This window comes from Crocodylus siamensis, chromosome 4 (assembly GCF_052110815.1).
Source record: "Crocodylus siamensis isolate JL-2025a chromosome 4, ASM5211081v1, whole genome shotgun sequence".
Taxonomy (NCBI): Eukaryota; Metazoa; Chordata; order Crocodylia; family Crocodylidae; genus Crocodylus; species Crocodylus siamensis.
Genome location: NC_143398.1, coordinates 168,708,106 through 168,728,299, shown reverse-complemented (window position 1 = coordinate 168,728,299; position 20,194 = coordinate 168,708,106). Strand labels below are relative to the sequence as shown.

General features: G+C 43.3%; 1 protein-coding gene across 1 annotated transcript; it reads left to right on the top strand.

Moving 5' to 3' along the window:
* Positions 1-8,483: 8,483 nt before the first annotated feature.
* Positions 8,484-18,774, top strand: LOC149867153 (gamma-crystallin M2-like). Its single transcript, XM_090041682.1, has 5 exons — positions 8,484-8,610; positions 9,758-9,882; positions 10,147-10,293; positions 17,222-17,464; positions 18,505-18,774. Exons 1-5 carry the CDS (start codon positions 8,484-8,486, stop codon positions 18,772-18,774), a joined length of 912 nt encoding a protein of 303 aa, XP_089897808.1.
* Positions 18,775-20,194: the final 1,420 nt, after the last annotated feature.

Sequence of the window (20,194 nt, the reverse complement as noted above, 5' to 3'; positions counted from 1 at the left end):
AGACAGTGTGTTGGGCACAATGAGCGGAGAGGTTGGATGTGGCCAAGTTGTGAATACAAGACAAAAGACCCATGATCTCAATAGCCATGTGGTTTCCCTTTCCAGAGACAAAGGAAACAAGCACAGAAAGCATCTCATCTGATCACTAGAAGGCTTCTTTTACCTGCCCTGTTTCATAACTCCCTCCATGTAGCTCAGGTGCACTCTGAATATCAGAAGCGCTCTAAAGGCTTTGTCAGATGGGATCAGGAACAATGAGAAATTAACAGTAAATACCAGGAAACAATTCCTTGGCAGCAGTTCCAGCATTTTCTCTTGAACATGAGACCCTCCATAACATAATCACAATATTGCTTAACGTACTCTTTGCCCTGATCCTTTAGTTATTGACAGTAACAATCATCTTTACCAACCAGTAAACAGAAGACATCCATAATAGTTTACAAAAAAAAAATGTTGATGGTGTAGAGGAACAGAGGACTGTTAATGTGTGTTACTTAGCAGTGGTCTCTTTTGTCTAATCCACCTGAACCCAGTGCAGTGCCTGCTATATAAAGGGCCACTTCCTCCATGCAGCACATGGCAATCTCCATCTAAGCAGGAGCTAAAATGGCAAAGGTAAGAAAACATGAGTAAATATTTTCTAAAACAGATTGTGTGGGGGTGGGATATATATGTATGTATACATGTGTGTGTATGTATGTATTGTACACACACATACACACACCCTTAATTATTTATTCTCAGTTTTGTTTGCTTAATTTTATGTTTGTCATTACTTAAAAGCTCATGCTTGTATATTCCTTAGAACAATGGCATTATTAGATGCTGTTGTTTGATTACTGGAAAACTGCAGTACTGGGGCATAATATCAAAATTTTCTGTAGTATGTCTTTACTTATACATAATAGGAAACAAAGCAACCCCATGATGTATTCACCCAGAACTTTGCAATGATTGTTGCTATTTGATTGTTCACTATGACTGAGGTGTTAAACAAATGCCTTACTAAGTTAAGGACCGGAATCCAGGTTCTGCCCCATTAAAATCAGTGAGAGCATTGCCACTCCATTCAATGAGCATGCATCTGCCTTTATAGGAGGGATGGTCCTTTCTGGTCTGGTTTCTCTGTGCTGTTGCTCTAGCATTGTTAAATCCCTAAACTCTACAACACATCAAAATGGCTAATGTTTCTGTCTTCCTAGACTCCCAGAAGTCTAACACACAATGTTTATCTGAGCAGCTGACAGTCCTGGCAAACCCTAGGGTTTCAGATTTCACAGACATTAGGACTGGAAGGGACCTCGCAAGAACAAGTCCAGCCCCCCGCTCGAAGGGCAGGAAGTCAGCTGGGGTCATAGGATCCCAGCAAGATAAGCATCCAATTTTCTCTTGAAGGTGTTCAATGTAGGTGCTTGAACCACCTCCGATGGCAGGCTGTTCCAGACCTTGGGGGCTCAGACAATAAAGAAATTCTTCCTTATGTCCAGCCTGAAATGGTCTTGCAGTTGTTTATAGCCATTTGATCTCGTCATCCCTTGGGGCACTCTGGTGAACAAAGGTCCCACAGAAACTGGTGGTCACCCTGATAAACTTATAGGTGGCCATCTGATCACCCCTGAGCCTGCACTTTCCCAGGCTAAAGAGCCTCATAGATCTCAGCCTGTCGTTGTAAGGTTTCACCAAGGCCGAGTACAAGGGGAGAATGATGTCCCAGGATTTGCTTGAGAAGCATCTATGGATGCATGCCAGTGTTTTGGTCACTTTACTAGCCACAGCATCACACTGGGCGAAGCGGCTAGTATTCGCTTTGGATTCAGCCAATTCAGGGGACACCCCCACCAGGTCTGTCTGCTTTCCCAAATGACCCCTCTGTTTATCTGAGACTGTGCTAAGGCAAGCAGGGCAGATATGAATTCTTTCACAATGCCTGTAGGCCCACTCACTACAACCCCAAGACAGCCTTATAGAAAGCATTACCATAGAAATAGTTTTGGGGAGGAGACATGGCCCCTTGCCCAAAGACTCTTTGAGACACTTGAACCTGTTCGGGAAGATCCAATGAACAGGCAAATGGAGGAGGCCCAGACCCTCAGAGCAGACGTTGAGAATTTGGAAGATGGTATCTTTGTGCCAGAGCCTGCATGCGAAGTAGAGGTCATCGCAGAGGAGAAATCAATAAGAGACTTGAAGCATGTCTGTGGGGGCACTTGGGTTTTCAGGGTATTGGTGTGTGTTCACTCCATGGCACATGTGTGTTTGGAAGTAGCTAAGGACTGATTAAACAGCAGCTAACTAACTAAGTCCTTTATTTGAACTCCTTTGCAGTTAGATGAAGCCTTTTTAATGACTCCAGAAAACCTACTCACCAGTACACAAGAACAAAGACTGGATGAGGCTGACGAGTTCAGAAGACATCTAGGCGTTGAATCAACACAAGCTATTACATCACGCGAATGTAAAGTCTTTATGAAGTCTTTTGCTCACGTTTCCTTTCATGGCATAATGAAATACTGCTTGAGGAAGAGACTTTTTGACCTATGCTGGGGGTGCACATTTGACCTAGGGGGTCAAGAAGCCCATGAATGTATTACTTGCTTAGATGAAGACATAAACCAAATAATTCAGGAACTTTGCCAGGAAATATGTCTTGATAGCATTTCAATGCTGTTATAACCATTGGGTTTGCCAGGAACATTCTCAGAATTACTGAGAAACATTTGATTCAAGTTAGAGAGCTTCTAAACACTGTGTATTCTACAGAAGATCCTAATGCTGCTTTTCATGATTTGATCACTGAGGAAGATAAAACACTCATACCCCATATTGAATGCTTAATTGTTACCAGAGATTATAAAACTCTGCTTAAGAGAAGGGCATAGCAAAAACAGTATAAAATGGGGTGGGGGGGTTATATCTTTTGCTGATCTTGGTGGGAGGGTGGGGAATGTGAGGTTGTAAAGCACATCAACAGTTTCCTACAGCTAATGTACTTTAGCATTTGCTTTAGTGTCTTGGTTCTCTAATCACATACATATAGGGTTTTTTGTAAAGATAAAACCAATGACACTTAATGACAACTAGAAATGATTTAAAAAAACCTTCTTAGGAGAAGGGATACGAAAATAAACTAGTAAATATTGTAAAAGTTTTGATGGAAATAAAAACTGAATTTAAAAATACATATTCTCACAGCTTTTGTATGGTAGGGAGGTGGTGGGGGGGGGTGTTATAAAGATAAACCAGACCACAAAAAAAAAATGACCATTGTGTTCAGAGCTCTTCCTGTTTGAAGACCAAAGGAGTTATCTTTTGCCAAAAGGCCAGCTGTAAAGATAAGGCTGACAAGGCTTAATGGTCACAGGAAATGATAAAAAACACTTCTTACAAGAAGATTTAACAAAATAAATCAGTAAATATTATAAAGGTTTTTGATGGAAATAAAGACTGAATTTAAAAAAATATATTTTCACAGATTGTGTATGGTATGGGGTGGCGGGTGTGTATCATAAAGATAAACCAGAAGAAAATAAATAAATAAATAAATAAAAGCTGATCGATGTGTCCAGATCTCCACATATTTTAAGACTAAAGGGGCAGAGTTGTCTTTTAGTGGTGACTATTTTAATACAGTTATATTTTACTTTATACATACACTATTTTCCTTAATCTATTATTTAATTTTTTAATACAGAGAACTTACTTATTGTATCATTTCATTTATATTACAGAATGCTTATCAGGTGGGGAAGCCCCATGCAATTTTACCACAGCAAGGTAAAAATTATTTTCAAATGGTGAGTTATTTGTGGCTATGTTACTATAATCTCACTAAGTTATAACAACTGTTTGTTTCTAAAACAGAAAAGCAGAACGAACACATACAGTCATGTTTTTTCCAGTAGTAAAAGGTAATTTTTCTGAAATCACTTTCTGAACCTTTGTGTTTCTTGTGGGAGGAGAAGTGGTTTGTAGGGGGTTAAGCAAATTTTAAATTTGTAGTGTGTGAGGAAAGTGAATTCTCAGTGCTGAGATGTAAATTTTATATTTCCTAAGTGATCACACACATCACTCCTGAAGAAGAGCGGGAGTCTGGGCAGAGACCTCTAAAAGCACAAGCAAAAAACCCCAGAAATGCCTGCAGATCATAATACCCAAGGATCAGAAGACCACCGGGACAGAACAGAAGGGTTTGATTCCTCAGAGGAAAACAAGCCATGTACCTCTGAGAAAACCATATGTAAAAAGACAAGGATTCATACCCCCAAAACAGGTGATCTGGACCCCTTGAATAAGAAACCCAGGACTGATCACTCACACAATTTAGAGAAAGAGGAGAGTCTTTCTCATTTTTTGAAAGATCATGATTATTGTGAAAAAAAGAGGATGGGTTTTTGGGGTGGCAACTGACAAAGGACAGATTTTAGAATGGTATCAGAATAACCACGATAAGACCTTTCACATGCAAAAGGAGTTGGCCTATTATTGCCAGCGGGACGTAAAAATTTTGAAAGAGGCCTGCTGCCTCTACAGGGATGAGATTATGAAAATGACACGGTGGGTAGACCAAGTGAAAGTAGATGGTGGACTCCAAAATGTAGTACACTGCATAGATCCTTTCCAATACATCACGCTGGCCTCCATCTGCATGGCTTTGTACAGGTTTATGTTTTTGGAACCGCAGAACATAGCACTTCTCCCCCCAGACAACTATCACAGATAGAAAAAGAGGTTTTCAACCCCGTCTATTCGGTGGCTAATGTACATTTTGGAGAAAGAAAATATTCAAATTCGACATGCTTTACAAGGTGGGGAATTTCAGGTAGGCCCCTATTTTTTAGACGGCCGTGCCAACATTGATGGGGAACCTATGGCGTTTGAATTTAACGGATGCTTTTTTTCATGGTTGTGTCACTTGCTACAATGAAAAAGACCAGAACCTGTTTACAGCGACCACCTTCAGGTTTCTGAATTATCAGGCATTGCACAAAATCGATTATCTCAAGAGACAAGGGTTTATCATTAGGACCATTTGGGAGCACGAGTGGAGGGCTCTGTTAGAAATGGATGGGGAGCTGGCAGATTTTTTAAACAGAACCCCGCTGCCTTCTCCACTGGTGCCTAGGGATGCTCTTTTTTGGGGGGAAAACTAATGCCATCTGTCTATATTACCAAACTAAACCCGGCGAACAAATACACTATTACGATTTTACCAGTCTTTACCCCTTTATAAACAAAATGAAGGAATACCCAGCCTGACACCCTGAAATCATTCATGACAATTTCCAACCCCTGTCGAGCTATTTTGGAATAGCCAGGGGGAAACTGCACCCACCATGAAACCCTGTGCTACCCACCAGGGTGAACGGGAAATTTATGTTCACGCTGTGCCGCTTCTGTGTGGAAACAAGACAGCAAAAATGCGACCACGCTGATGAAGAGAGGGCCCTCCTGGGTACGTGGTGCACACCAGAATTGAATAAAGCTATTGCCAAGGGGTACAGAGTAGCTCAGTGCTATGAAGTCTGGCATTTTGCCGAGAAGTCTAGCACCCTTTTTTCACAGTACATAAAAATGTACATCCGACACAAGCAGGAAGCCTCAGGCTACCCCGCCTGGTGTACCAACCAAGAAAAACAAGACAGATATGTGGCCAATTCTTGCAAAAAGAAGGTGTGACCTTATGCCCAGAGCATATCAAACCCAACCTTGCAAAGCACCAAATAGCAAAATTGTTTCTAAATTCTTTGTGGGGTAAATTCAGTCAGAGAACCAACTTGCCCAACACCAGTGTCATTAGAGATCCTGAAGAACTCTTTAGCTATCTCTTTTCTCCCGCCTATGAAATTTCATCTTGTGACTTTATTGATGATGAGGCAGCCTGCGTGTCTTGGAAACACGCCAAAGAGCGTTACACCGTCTCTGGTAACACATCTTTATAGCCTGTTTTACAGAGCTGCGAGGGAGAGTGGAACCCCCCACTAGGCGATTATTTAGGCAAGCTCACCAGCGAAATCCCACCAGATGAACACATCACAGAGTTTGTGTTGGCCGGTCCGAAAACCTATGGGTACAAGTTGTCTGGGGGAAAGATTTGCTTGAAGGTCAAAGGGATTACCCTGAATGTGGCCAACAGTAAAAAAGTCATCTTTGAAACCTTGAGAGATCTTGTTCTAGATTATGGGGCAAAGCCCTAAAACAATCCTGATACAACAGTGCTGTATCGTCAGGAACAAAAGCAAGTGGACGATAGAAACCAAAACCTTGAGAAAAACGCAGAAAGTCATTTATGACAAAAGGGTCCTCACAGAAAACTTTAACAGCCTCCCCTATGGTTTTTAAAGATGGATATGCATTGGAAGCACCCGTTTTCTGTGATTTTGGCAGGCCCTAGCAATTATGGTAAAAGTTACTTTATAAAAAACCTTTTGGATCACACTGATAAAATGTTGTCTGTTATGCCTGAGAATATCGTGTGGTGCTATAGCTGTTGGCAGCCTTTGTATAAAGCACTGTTTTGTAAATCATCAGTGATTTGGACAAGCGGGTAAAAAGCACCCTGTTCAAATTTGCTGATGACACTAAGATGTGGGGGGACGTGGGCACACTGGAAGGAAGCAACAGGCTACAAACAGACCTGGACAGGTTACAAGGGTGGGCGGATGAGAACAGGATGGGATTCAACACAGACAAGTGCAAGGTGATGCACCTCGGGAGGAACAACCGGCACCATACCTACAGGTTGGGGAACTCCCCTCTTGTCAGCACGGAGGCGGAAAGGGATCTGGGGGTCATCATTGACTCCAAGATGAACATGGGCCGGCAGTGTGGGGATGCAGTCAGGAAGGCCAACCGCACCTTGTCATGCATCCAAGATGCATCTCGAGCAGGTCCAAGGAGGTGACCCTCCCCCTCTATGCAGCACTGGTCAGGCCGCAGCTGGAGGACTGCATCCAGTTCTGGGCGCCGCACTTCAGAAGGGATGTCAACAGCATGGAGAGGGTCCAGAGGAGGGCCACTCGTATGATCGGGGACAACAGGGCAGGCCCTATGAGGAGAGGCTATGGGACCTGAATCTGTTCAGCCTCCAAAAGAGAAGACTGAGGGGGATCTTGTGGCCTGTTATAAACTAGTCAGGGGGGATCAGCAGGCATTGGGGGAGTCACTGTTCCCCCGAGCCCCGCCTGGAGTGACCAGGAATAACAGTCACAAGCTGGCAGAGGGTAGATTCAGGCTAGACATCAGGAGGCGCTACTGCACTGTCAGGGAGGCCAGGATCTGGAACCAATTTCCAAGAGAAGTGGTGCAGGCTCCTACCCTGGTGGTTTTTAAGAGGAGGCTAGATGAACCTTGCTGGGGTCGTTTGAGCCCAGTACTCTTTCCTGCCATGGCAGGGGGTCAGACTTGATGATCTGCTCAGGTCCTTTCCGACCCTAGAAACTATGAAACTATGAAATATCCTTTTATCAAGTTTGTGGAAGGTCTACCGGACAGTCTCAATGATGACGGTTTGCTTCCTCCTAATAAAATAAATATGGTTGTAGTAGATGATTTGATGGACTCTGCCTGTGACAGTGGCGAAATTGTGAAAGCCTTTACCAAGTACGTGCACCACCGGAATCTGAGCATTATGTATATAGTTCAAATGTTTTCTTCAATCCACCCCACAGTAGAGAAAAGCTATACTCTGCTCAGCCTCTGATGATTTAGTAGTGGCCATTTCAGAAATTGCTCTGAACATCTTAAAAGGAAACATCCCTTTAACATCACATCAAATTCACGTGCTGAAAAAGAGACGCGGGATTATAAAAAACCTAAGTAACAAAAGATTGCCCCTTAAGAAAAAGGAACAGCTGGTGAAGCAGTCTGGGGGATTTATCGGACCTCTGCTAAGTTTTGCTCTTCCTCTGATTACGGGACTTTTGGCTAGCCCATGATGGAGCACACAGAAAAAATGTACCTGGTGCCCAAACATGAGCTGGAACAATTAAGAGCTCCCCCACCACCTCAGAAAAATATCAGAACTGAGGCAACCCACTTATTGGATGTTGAAATGAGGGATATTCTCCAAAGACCGGGTTTAGCAAAATATGATAAGGCTAAATTGTATGCATCCGTGCTTCAGAAATACCTGACCTATGTAAAGCAGGGTGATCTGGACAGAGGGAAATTAACCCTATTTCTGCCAGAACAGACCCCCCCCAAAAGCCGGATAACCCCCAGACACCCCCACAAAACCCAACACGGTTGTTCAGGAGGTATTGGATAACTTACATGCCCAATGCAGGAAAAATGCTAAAGTACTTCTCACTAAGCTGAGCCAGCACAAGGATATTTCTTCTTGGGATGATCACGGGGGTTTTGTCTACAAAGGGTTGCTCATCAAGGGGTCTAACATGCTCAGCTTGGTTTGAAGAACCCTTCAGACTCATGCCAGGACAACTAAACATCCGCCTAAAGGCTGGGACATCTTTATGAAAGCCATGGCCAAGCTGAATGTACCATCTTCTGTTATGGGCAACGTCATGAATCGTGATCATCTGGAATGCCTGAAAGTATCTGCCTCAGAACAAGAAACACCAACAACACCGCCTAAGAAGCGAAAAAACTGTCTCTAAAAGCCATTGGCTCTCCATATGAAGTTTTATGCTTTGAAATAAACTATTCTATACTGCTATGAAGTTTGTGTCTACAGAGGATTTTTTGAATGAAAACATGTACACACACACACATTTAAATAACAACAGCTTTATTTACACAACATCAGCTGAGTGTTTTATTTAGACAAAGCATTCGTGAAAGTCGTAGCAAGAAATACATGTCTGTGCATGTCGAAACATGTTCTGAGCAGGCCCAGCCACACAGAAATTTTTAAATTTACTTTTTACAAAATTCATCACCACCCTATCATTTTGTACTAAATTGTCGGAATAATACAATTTTAAAATCTGTTCAAACGATAGCCCCTTGCTACGGTGCAGCAGGAAAAACACACAATGGTATCCACAGGCGACAGACTGGGGTTCTTGTAACTGTTTTGTCTGAAAAACAGTGTCGGTAGCGTTCTTGTTTAAAAACAACATAATGCTTTGAGGAAAGAGAGCGCTGTTTGGGGAGTGACTGTACAAGTCGAAAAATTCTCCACAGTTCTGATCCTCCAAGTAAACAGCCAACCAGTGTTCTCCGGGTTGATTATGCTGGTGCGTGTTGACCACCAAGCTCAGGGCCTTTTGGACAGCCGAGTCTTAGGAAGCCAGTCACTGGGGAAAACGTCTAAGAAAGTTTCTTTGGCATAAGGATCTGAGGATAAAACCCTGACGAGCTGTTCGGTGTCCATCTTCACATATAGTCCAACAGGACATTTCTCCTCTGATTTATTTCTGTGACATTGTCAAAGACCCTGTACACGATCATGTTAACCGTGGTGGGCAAAGCTGCAGCAAAGCGTATTTCTGCTCTCAGGTTCCTGGTTTTAATCAGCGAATAATGATCAGCACACTCCTGGTCAGGGGACAGGTGAAAGGTAAATAAAGTGTACCCCAGAGCAAACTCCTCACGGTTGATTATCAGGGTCCTGTCTTTCGTATGTTTACCAGCTGTCTGTACCAGCTGCATGTATTCTCTCATGCAGTTACCGCTCTCAAAACCTGGTTGTAGGGGCTTTGTCAGGGTTTGTTCTCCAACAATGTAGAGGGCCACAAAATTAATATTGTGATGTTTAAAGTTAAAGGGGTTCTTAGCATAATTCCCACTAAAGGCATCATTATCCATGAACCCGATGACAATGAGTTTGGGCAACTGTCCCAGAAACAGATTCTCCTGGTTGCTGACACGGCTGCCAGCAGGAGTGCTAAACACTTTCATACCCATGTGGTCTACAGGGTATTTAGCACTGGCTGTAAGCAAGGCCTCCGCATGGCCCAGTCAGATGCCAGGTGTTACCTTCACTTTTTTCACAAAAAGTGAGGCAGATGTGATTTTTAGTTTTCAGGGGCCAGCTGCTGCGGTACCCATCAAGCAGAAGGCATCTTTGCTGCATGTCAGCTTAATTTTTACATCCACGCCATTCAGGAACAGTTTTTCTTGAAAAAACAAATCGCTATGGATTTGAGCAAGCAGCTCTATCTTTTTGCTCCGGTCTGTCAGGTTTGCCCATGTCCAAAACCCCTGATTATTACCATCCTGCGCAACCGTTTCATGATGGCTGGGGCTATCTTTGTAAAACAGGCCGGCAGAAAATTGTGTGGCAAGGGTGTCATCGCTGTAGTTGAGAACCGATTCGATGAAAGCTCGGTAGGGGTAACAGTTGTTGCTCTGACATATCAGATGGTCTCCCAGAGTGACATCCAGCTGACTGAAGACAGAGGCTAGTGGGTAATTCACCAAACCCACTGCTGCCTTGGCACCAAGATCAGTTCTGTTGCCTTTTACAATTTTCCAGCAGATCCAGAGGTTTAACCAGTTGTGTGGTAAAGTTCAAGCTGGTGTTCTGCGGAAAAATGCTGAGGCATGCATTGCTGGGCAAAGTAATCTAAAAGTTGCCATCACACATCTTGGTCTTCTGACTGAGGTACCCCTATATGTTACAAACTTGGTTGGCTTCCACCCAGCTGTTAAATTTAGATGGCCACCCCAACCATTTCACCAACAACTGCTTCTTTCTTCCCTTTCCTTTTGTTGCTAGAACTTTTTCAACCCTGTAAACTCTGTCCTGTTTGGGGTTCACTTTTTGTAGTTCTCCAGGGTAGAAAGAACCCTCGATAGGTTAGTCTTTGTAATCTTTTAGACGGTATACCGGCATCTGCACGCTTCTAAGGACTTCATCCACTATGAAAACCTCATAGATGAATGTTTGTTCATAACCTTTTTAAAACCTCCCTTTGGTCCTAGACACTTTCACGTGGTCTCCTTTTCTAAACAGAGGTGCTTCTGATTTTATTTTGAAATAGTCCCTGTATACGGTTTTCCACACCCTTTGAGAGTTCAAGACATTCACGTCAACAGGCCGGGTGCGGATAGTTCTGTGAAAACTGTGGTTGTAGCTCTTTATAAACTCTGGTAACACATCACTGTAGCGAAAGGTGTTGCGGGCTGTAAAATACTTCCACATCTTTGATTTCAATGTTCTGTTAACCCTCTCTACCACCGCTGCTTTCACTTCACTATTCGTCATGAAATGGTGAATATTATACTGTTTTAACAGCTTACTTAACGACTTATTTAAAATACTTTTCCCCAATCAGTCACTCTGCTCAATCCCTGGCCAGGAAGGATTCTGCTCCCCTTTCAAGCCCTATAAAAAGGGACCTTAGTTCCATAGGAAGAGGGCAGTTCTGCAAGAGCAGAATCCACAGCCCAGTGTTTTCCAGCGAAGAGTTGGGGAACTCAGAACTCAGGGCCAAGGAGCCCGGTAGAAATTTTCTTCGGTGCCTGAATTCTGACTGACCAGGATGGAGCAACATGCGTCTCTCCCTGCACAACTCAACAGCAGGACCAAATGGGTCTTGTGAGAGTCTCTTCAGGCTGTTCCCTTTTGAGGCAGAAGCATGTCCAGCCCAGAACAAGGGACACCTCCAGTGGCCTAACCAGTGAATTTCTGGTTTTGAAACCTCCCTGCAGGAGTGTATAGGTCATGCTTGGGCCTGTCTTAGCTGGGACATGTCACCAGCATGAAGACATCCCCTGAAAGACAACCTTCCCCACAGCCTAGGCTGCCCATCAGTGGGATTCACATGAAGTCACTGGACCCGCATTTTTCACTCTTGTTTCATAGATTCAGTGAAGATGGTAATGATCATGTTGTTCTTCCAAACCAGGCAGGAACAACCTGCTCTCACCAGGACCAACCTGGACCCAAGACCAGAGAAAATGAACCCACCATTAGGCTTAGCAAATTGGCAGGCTGGGCATGGCCAAGGTGTTAATCCAAGACTGAAGGCCCAAGATGTAAAGTTCAAAATGGAAGCCTCTTCAACAACAGAAGCAAACAAGCCAAGCAGCCCATTTTCTCCAGACTTTTGAGGACATCTTCCATATGCCCTGCTTGCCAGTCCTATATAGGAAGACCTTTCCCTTCATAGTACAAACAGCAGAACCACATAATTCATGAAGGCAAAGTTGTGCTAAGACCAAGGACATCCTTTATCCCCTAAATGAACTAAGCTCAGTTGGTCACCAAAATGTGTTCTTCCATCCTTTTGCCCACATCAAATGTCCCTCTGTCCAGTTCAGATGTTCTGTGGATTTCAGGAGAGCACTAAAGTCTTTGTCTCATGGGATGAGGGAATAATGGGAGATTAACACTAAATGCCAGGTTACCTCAGATCAGCCCCATATGCACTCTTTCCTGAGCTGCTGCAATTCCATCAGGGTGGAAAGTAGATGCTGGATGATCTGTGAGTGCAACAACTACTCATGCCATCAGTACTTCCTGAAGAGGGGAAGCTACTTAGACTACCAGCAATGGCTGGGATTCAATGACTGCATAAGGTCCTGCATCCTAATCTCAAAAGTAAGTTCACTGTCATTGTTGTGGTTGACCCTTCTTGGTAGGAAAACAGTGTAAGAACTCCCTGGCATTAGCTGCTGTATCTAAGGTAATTGGACAGAAGTAACATAGCACAATTTCATGGTCATTGTATCACATCTTGGAGAGGCAGATATAACTGTGTGTCTGCTTTGCATTTCTGGCTGCAGGCACTACAGCACGTATCTCACAGGTACAAAATCTTACTATTTAAAGCATATTGTGTGCAGATCACCTGCAAGCAGAACTCAGAGCCTCTTGAAAGAGGCTTCTGCCAGAGGGCAGGATTCAGGTGATGGTGGCCTCACCATCACTCTTCTCTACTCCACTCACAGACCAACATGCTGCAGCCAGTCAGAGTACATGGATCATACCCAGAAGAGTCTTATTTTCCAGAGATTAAATGACCAGTCATCCCTATCCTTCTCAAGTCCTCGTGCCCAAGGCAGGATCTGTATTCTTTTTCCATTTCATAGATTTCATAGATTTCCAGGGTCAGGAGGGACCTATTAGATCATTGAGTCCGATCCCCTGCTCTGGGCAGGAAAGAGCACTGGGGTCAAGTAACCCCAGCCAGGTGCTTGTCTAATTCTCTTTTGAACACCTCCAAGGTAAGGAAAACACCACCTCCCTTGGAAACACATTCCATATTTTGGCAACCCTCACCGTAAAGAATCTCTTCTTGATGTCCAATCTAAATCTACTCTCCTTCAGTTTATGGCCGTTGTTTCTAGAAACCCCGAGGGGCGCCCTGGTAAACAGAGTATTCCCTATTTCCTGATGACCCTTCCTCATGAGTTTGTAGACAGCCATGAGATCACCTCACAGCCTTCCCTTACAGAAGCTGTAAGAGATTCAGGTCCTTCAGTCTTTCATAGGATCTTACCTGTAGGCCCATAATCATATGGGCTGCTCACCCCTCCTCTGAACTCTTTCCAGGATATCCACATTCGTCTTAAAGTGCAGCGCCCAAAACTGAACGCAGAACTCCAGCTGTGTCCTCATCAATGCTGCATAGAGGGAAAGTGTCACCTCCTTAGAGCTGCTCGTGATGCACCTACTAATGCAGGTAAAAGTGCAGTTAGCCTTACTTATTACCTCGTCACATTGGTAACTCATGTTCATTTTTCTGTTGACTATGACTCCGAGATCCCTTTCTGCTGCTGTGCTACTTAAAATGGCACTTCCCGGTCTATAGGTATTGGTGTATTGGTGATTCGGTCTCTCCAGGTACAGCACTTTGCACTTATCTTTGTTAAATTGCATCCTATTCTGATCCGCTCACTTCCTCAGTCTATCTAAATCCACCTGAATTCACTCCCTACCCTCTAGTGTGTTTACTATAGCCTATAGTTTGGAGTCATCTGTGAATTTGGACAGAGTGCTTTCTACCCCCTCATCAGAATCACTGATGAAGATATTGAACAGTACTGGTCCAAGGACAGCACCTTGGGGAATACTGCTGCCCACATCTCTCCAGGTAGAAACTCACCCATCCACCACTACTCTCTGGGTGCATCCCATAAGCCAGTTTTCCACCCACCTGACTGTGAAAAAACCATGTCACAGCTACTTAGTTTACTTGTAAGAACTGGATGCGACACTGTCAAAAGCCTTTTGGAGGACTAAAGGAGGTGTTTATTTGTAGGCATCTCAGAATGGGAAAGGATTGGTGGTGACAAGGTCAGCTTCAAAACCACACTTGTTCAGTCAAGGAACAATTTCAGGCAATGGGCAGAGGTCAAACATAATATCAACAAGAATGAGGTCAGTGTCAGATCTGCCCTAATATCATCAACTCCCTGATCAACCAACACATGCCATGGACATTCAGCAAAACTTCATCAGTGGTTTATGTCAACACCAAAGGAAGCTGCAGGTCCTGGATGATGTGATGAAAATTCAGCCTTCTCTGTCCATGGGCAGAAAGGAACCTACTCCCCTTTCAAGAAGTATCAGTGGAAAGCAGGGGTGTCAAAGATCTCAACTAACTGATGGAGGCTCAGATATGACCAGAGGAGCTGTGTCAATTGGCCAGTGAGAATATCCACAGAGCCAGAAATATGATGGTGGAATAACCAGAAGCAGTATGGGGCGCCCCATAGGGTGGATGCATAATGTCATCTGCACCCGTGGAGCCAGAAATTTGTCAGCTGGAAGAGCAGTAGCTACCACAACTCTGAGACTAGAGACAGTTCATACTGTCACCGCTACATTTCTTGCCCCACAGGCCTGATGATAATGGCTCCATGCTGTCAACCCAGCCCATATACCAGGCCCTTAAGATACTCATTTGGCCTGCAGGACTAAATGAGTTTTACATCCCTGGTACAAAGGGACTGAAAGATCAAGCAACACTGCTTGCATAGGCTAAGGGCAGATCTGGGAGAGCAGAGTCCACAGCCCAACATTTTCCAGTGAACAGCCAGAGACTTGTGCATTGCTCAGAAGTCACTCAGGATAGTAAGGAGCCTGACAGATTTGCTTTAAGCAGTGTCTGCATTCTAACTGAACAGTATGGAGCAACGTGGGTTTCTGCACAACTCAACAACTCTTCAGGCTGGACCATTCTGAAGCAGAAACTTGTCTGGTCCAGATCAAGGGACAACCCCAATGGCCTGACCACTGAATTTCTGGGTTTGAAGCATCCTAGTAGAGGTGGGGAGAGGGGGCATGCTTTGGCCTGATGTGATTGGGACATGCCTCCAGCATGGAGAGAAGCTTGGAAAAACATCCTTCTTCATGGCCTGCACTGCCATCAGTGGACTTAATTACTCATGTGGTTTTATACCAACTGTAGAGATTAGCAAGCATTGGATGCGCCCACCTGAACAGATAGCCAAAAGCATGAATGTGTGTCTATCCTCCATTTACAATACTGTCCTGGACAACCCAGAAGGTAGAAGAAAAAAAGCACACAGGAGCACACAGGCCCCTCATTTTTCAGCCCCAGTTTTTAGATCAAATCAAGATGGCGATGGCTTTGCCTTTCTTCTTACCCAGGCAAGGAAGGACCTACTCTCATTAGGACCAACCTGGACGCAGGCCCAGAGAAACTAAACCCAGCTGGATGGAATCCCAGGACTCTGATTAAAACTGTTTATCTGGGTGAAGTCCTCAACGCTCTTTAGGCCTAAGGAAACATTCTGGTACCCTACTCATTTGCAAGCACGTAATTTATATTTCAAGGCAAGGACCTTAGCTGGATCTTATCAAGACAGGGGTGGAAACTCTTCTGGGATTCTTATAACAAGGGCCATGTCAAGACAATAAGCTGCCTCAGAACTGCAAGCAGTGCAGTCACCTGTACACTGTGCAGGTGGGGTAATTAGATCTGTTGAATGACCAGACCAGTTTGCCTGCTCCCATGCTCAGTAGCCTACTGCCAGCATTGCATGTAGATGGCTGCATAGCTTGTGATTCAGGAAGTTACCAAGCTGGAGCATCATCTTGCTCCAAACCTCCAACCGTCCAACTCAGGTATGCTGTGGATGTCAGGAGAGCTCTAAAGTCTCTGTCTCATGGGTTCAGAGAACAATGAGAGATTCACATTAAATGCCAGGAAACAATCCCCTGGCAGCAATACCAGCACTTTCTCTTCAACAGGAGCCCCTCAGTGACATGGTGACAGTATTGCTCCACATTCTCTTTTGTCCTGATCCTTTAGTTATTGACCATAACAATAAACTTGCCACCCAGTAATCAAAAGATACTAACAATACTTTACAAAGAATAATGTTGATGAGGAAGAAGGAGAAAGAACTGTTAATTTGCTTTACTGAGCAAAATGGTTTCTTTTGTCCAATCCATGTGAACCCAGCACTGTGCTTCCTATATAAAGGAACACTTAATCCTTGGAGAGCACTGTCTCAGACCTAAACAGGAGCTAAGATGGAAAAGGTAAGAAAACATGAGTGAATATAATCAAAATTATTTGACTGTAAAACATTATTGATTTTCTTTCTCCTTTTTAAGCTTGTATTTACATAGTCTTTACACTTTTAGTGTTACTGGATATTCAGTATGAGAATTAATTTGGAAATGCTGCCAGCTGCAAAAGATTAAAAAAAACCCCACACTGCAATTAACCAGAACTCTGTAATTGCTGCTGCTATTTGGCTACTCATTGGGCCTGTCTATATGATCATTTACACTGGCTTAAATTTTCTGTGCAGAAAATTACTGAGCAGTAAGTAGGAACAGGCATTTACACACACAGGCATTAAAGCACATTAACACTGTGTATGGACTAACTTGGCACTAAAGTGCGTTACTGCGCTGTAATTAATTGGGCATAAATTTGGTACCTGCATGATGACATTTATGTTCAAGTCAGCATAAGTCGCCATATCTACTGCACAGTACAGGTATGTACATGTAGACATGCGCCTGGTCTGCACAACAATTTTGGTTACTGCACAGTAAATGCACACACAATTGAAATCTTAAACAAATGCTTTCTCTAGACTGGGGACTACCGCTGTAATTCTAACCCCTTGAACTCAGTAGGACCTTTGCCCCTGAGTTCAATGAGAATAGAAACTACCTTTATAGAAGGGATGCTCTCTCTTGACCTAGTCCATCTACAACACTACAGTATTCCAGAAAAGTTCTGAAAGGCCTAGAGTATTTTGTGGGGAAACTGGTCCAATGCAAGTACTTTATATATTTTAAGGCTTTCTAATGTGCTGCCAGATCATTTTCTATGAGGGAAGAAACTTTGAGGGCCACTCCCATGAGGTTACCTCAGATCAGCCCAGTATGCACTCTTATCTAAGCCACTGCAACTCCATCAGGGTGGAAAGTGGCTGCTGGATGATCTACAAGTGCAGCAACTACTCAGGCCATCAGTATTTCCTGAAGAGGGGAACCTACTCAGACTACCAGCACTGGATGGGATTCAATGACTCCATCAGGTCCCGCATCCTAATCCCATGTGTAAATTCACTGGCATGTCTGTGGTAGACCTTTAGTAGTAGGAAAACAGTGTAAGAGTCCTCAGCAAAGTTCAAAACTCCCTGATGCTAGCTGCTGTGCAGACAGTCCCTGCCCCAAAGATCTTGCAGTTTAGATCAAGACAGGCATAGGATGGGAGAGGATACAAAAGTGTGAAGAGATTTAGAGACAGGTTTCAAAAGGGGCTTAGATGCCTAAGATGCAGAGGAGGGAAGTGACATTCTCAATAAAACTAGGACATGTCACTACCTGAGCACCCTTGAAAATTCCTACGGGCAGCTTCTCCATCTTTGGGCATTTATATACTTTTGAACAAATGATCTCTGAAACCTTTTCTCATGGTCACAGAAAAACTCTGTGGCAGAGCCATAACCTGGACCGAATATTAGTCGAGTCCCAGTTTACAATCTCAAGCACGTGACCCTCCTTTCTTTTTTCAGTGTATTACTGACAAGGCTGCTAGGTACTTCTATTATTAAAGTTAATGGACATGCACCATTCTAAGGTCTTGTTTTCTATTTTTATACCTTTGCCAAGCATTAACCTTTTCATGTGAAATTGTTCATTCTGTGTCAGGCATCTCTGCCTTTCCTTTGGTTCCAGGAAATGTTGCCCAAATTTGGCAAAGATCACACCAAACTGTTTATAGATGTTGGAGTACTGGTCCAAGTCCCCCTGTGGTAGACAGTCCTGAAACACTGTAGGAGATAGATAGACAAAGGGTTAGGTGGGAAACAGAGGCAGTGAGGGGTGAGATGAATCTCCATGGACACATAGCACATCATCAGCAGAGTCATTTATAGAACCAAGTTCCTGCATGACCTTCTCTAGTGTCCCATCCATCAGATGACATTCTTTCACTAGTTTTATACCTTGTGGAGTCAGGCCTCTTTCTCTGATGATTGAGCAAAAGTGATCTTTCATCTATCACTAACAGCAACAGAAAAAAAGCAGTGAATGACTTATGAACAGCTAGAACTACTACTTTATCCATATCCTTGTGTTTGTATTTGTCCTCATAGTCCAACAGGATCCAAAACTATGACAGGACCAACTTTGGAGGCAGGATGATGGAGCTCACACATGACTGCCCTTCTCTCTATGAAGAATTTCGCTACAGAGATATCCAATCTTGCCACATTTTTGAAGGATACTGGATTTTCTATGAACAGCCAAACTACAGAGGGCGGCAGTACCTCCTGAGACCTGGCGAGTACAAAAGAGTCACTGAGTGGGGAGCCATGACTGCCAGAGTTGGGTCTTTGAGACATGCGATGGACAGTTATTACTAAACAATATGCTTCTTCAGGCTGTGAATGCTTCTCTTAATTGGCTAATATAATGTGTTGTCTGAGATTTTGAAGGAACCTATGGGAATTGAGGTCCTAAATTTCCTTCAGTGTTGAAGTCCCTGAATCAGAGCTCTCTGAAGTCTATAAGTCTTTTACCAATTTTGCATGGATTGTGGATCAGGCACTAACATGATAGGATCTGGTTCTGCTCATCTTCCTCACAGAAACAGTTCAGTTGGAATCAATGAAATTGAGCAGGACTGTGTCCATAATAACTAAGCCCTAGCCCCAAAAACATCTAGGGGAAACATGATGGAATCTAAATTGCTGAACTGGAATTTGATCTGCAGAGTGAAATGAATGTAAACCTGCATGATGTGGTCCTCAGCAAAAATATTCTCACTTCTTATAGGAAAAGAAACAAACAGTCAGCTTCTGAATTTCCTTTATCATAACAGAGCTTTCACCTGAGTGTTTATTCCTGCATTCACAGTGTGTTTGGCATGGTGTCCTTGAATAAGTCTTTTGAGCTTATTTATCACCCATCATTTCTCAAAGGAAATAATAAGTGATTCTAAAAAGACAACAATAATCCTGCAACTCACCTGCACTTGAAGATCTTTGTTCCCACCTGGAGTTTCATTGCAACTACTGCAGAGACTCCTGAGTATGACCATAAACTGAATCCAGCTGGAGGATCTAGTGGCAATGTGGTGGAGCTACTTATGGTGGGAAAGCTCCTATAAAATATCGTAATATTTCGACCTTCAGAGTAAGGAGAGTATACAGTACCTCAAAACCCTAGCCTCTGCCTTGCAGACATCACCCTGAGGGAAATGTGCCCTTGCTGAGGCATTAGGTAGTCAACAGACGTTTATGTTGCAGATATAATTGTGATAGATCTACAAACTTTCCTGCTTCAAAAAAAAAAAGCATTATTCATGTTTCTGAATTCATGAGAGCACATATAAAGAAAAATAATGTCGCACATACACATACAGACAGGGGGAGAATATGTCACTTGGATTCCTCTGATCCCAGCCATGCTTCAAATAAAGGGATCTAGAAGATTCATTTAAGAACTAAAACTCTATGATTTTGGTATAATAAATTTGTGAAGTTTGTATCTATGGCTAGGTGGAATGGATTGAAAATATCCACAAGAGACTGAGACAATCCTCAGACTTTAAGGGCAGGAAATAGATACCCAATTTTCACTCTCTTCTTTTTGTATTTGCATAAATATAGGATCCATATACAGGTCTCATATTTTTTGTGATAACCTTGAGAAGTTGTATCACCAGGAATAATAAAGAAAATGGGAATGTTGAGACAGACACATATGCTCACTCCTAATTATACTGCTCCCATTTTAGACCTTTTAAACTCCGTTATCAATAGTTTACTAAGAAACAAATCA

Coding starts and splice junctions, on each gene's coding strand:
- LOC149867153 (XM_090041682.1), top strand. CDS start 8,484: ATGGCCAAGCTGAATGTACCATCTTCTGTTATGGGCAACGTCATGAAT. Junction 8,611..9,757: donor GCCTAAGAAGCGAAAAAACT/GTCTCTAAAAGC, acceptor TTCCCACTAAAG/GCATCATTATCCATGAACCC. Junction 9,883..10,146: donor ATACCCATGTGGTCTACAGG/GTATTTAGCACT, acceptor CCGGTCTGTCAG/GTTTGCCCATGTCCAAAACC.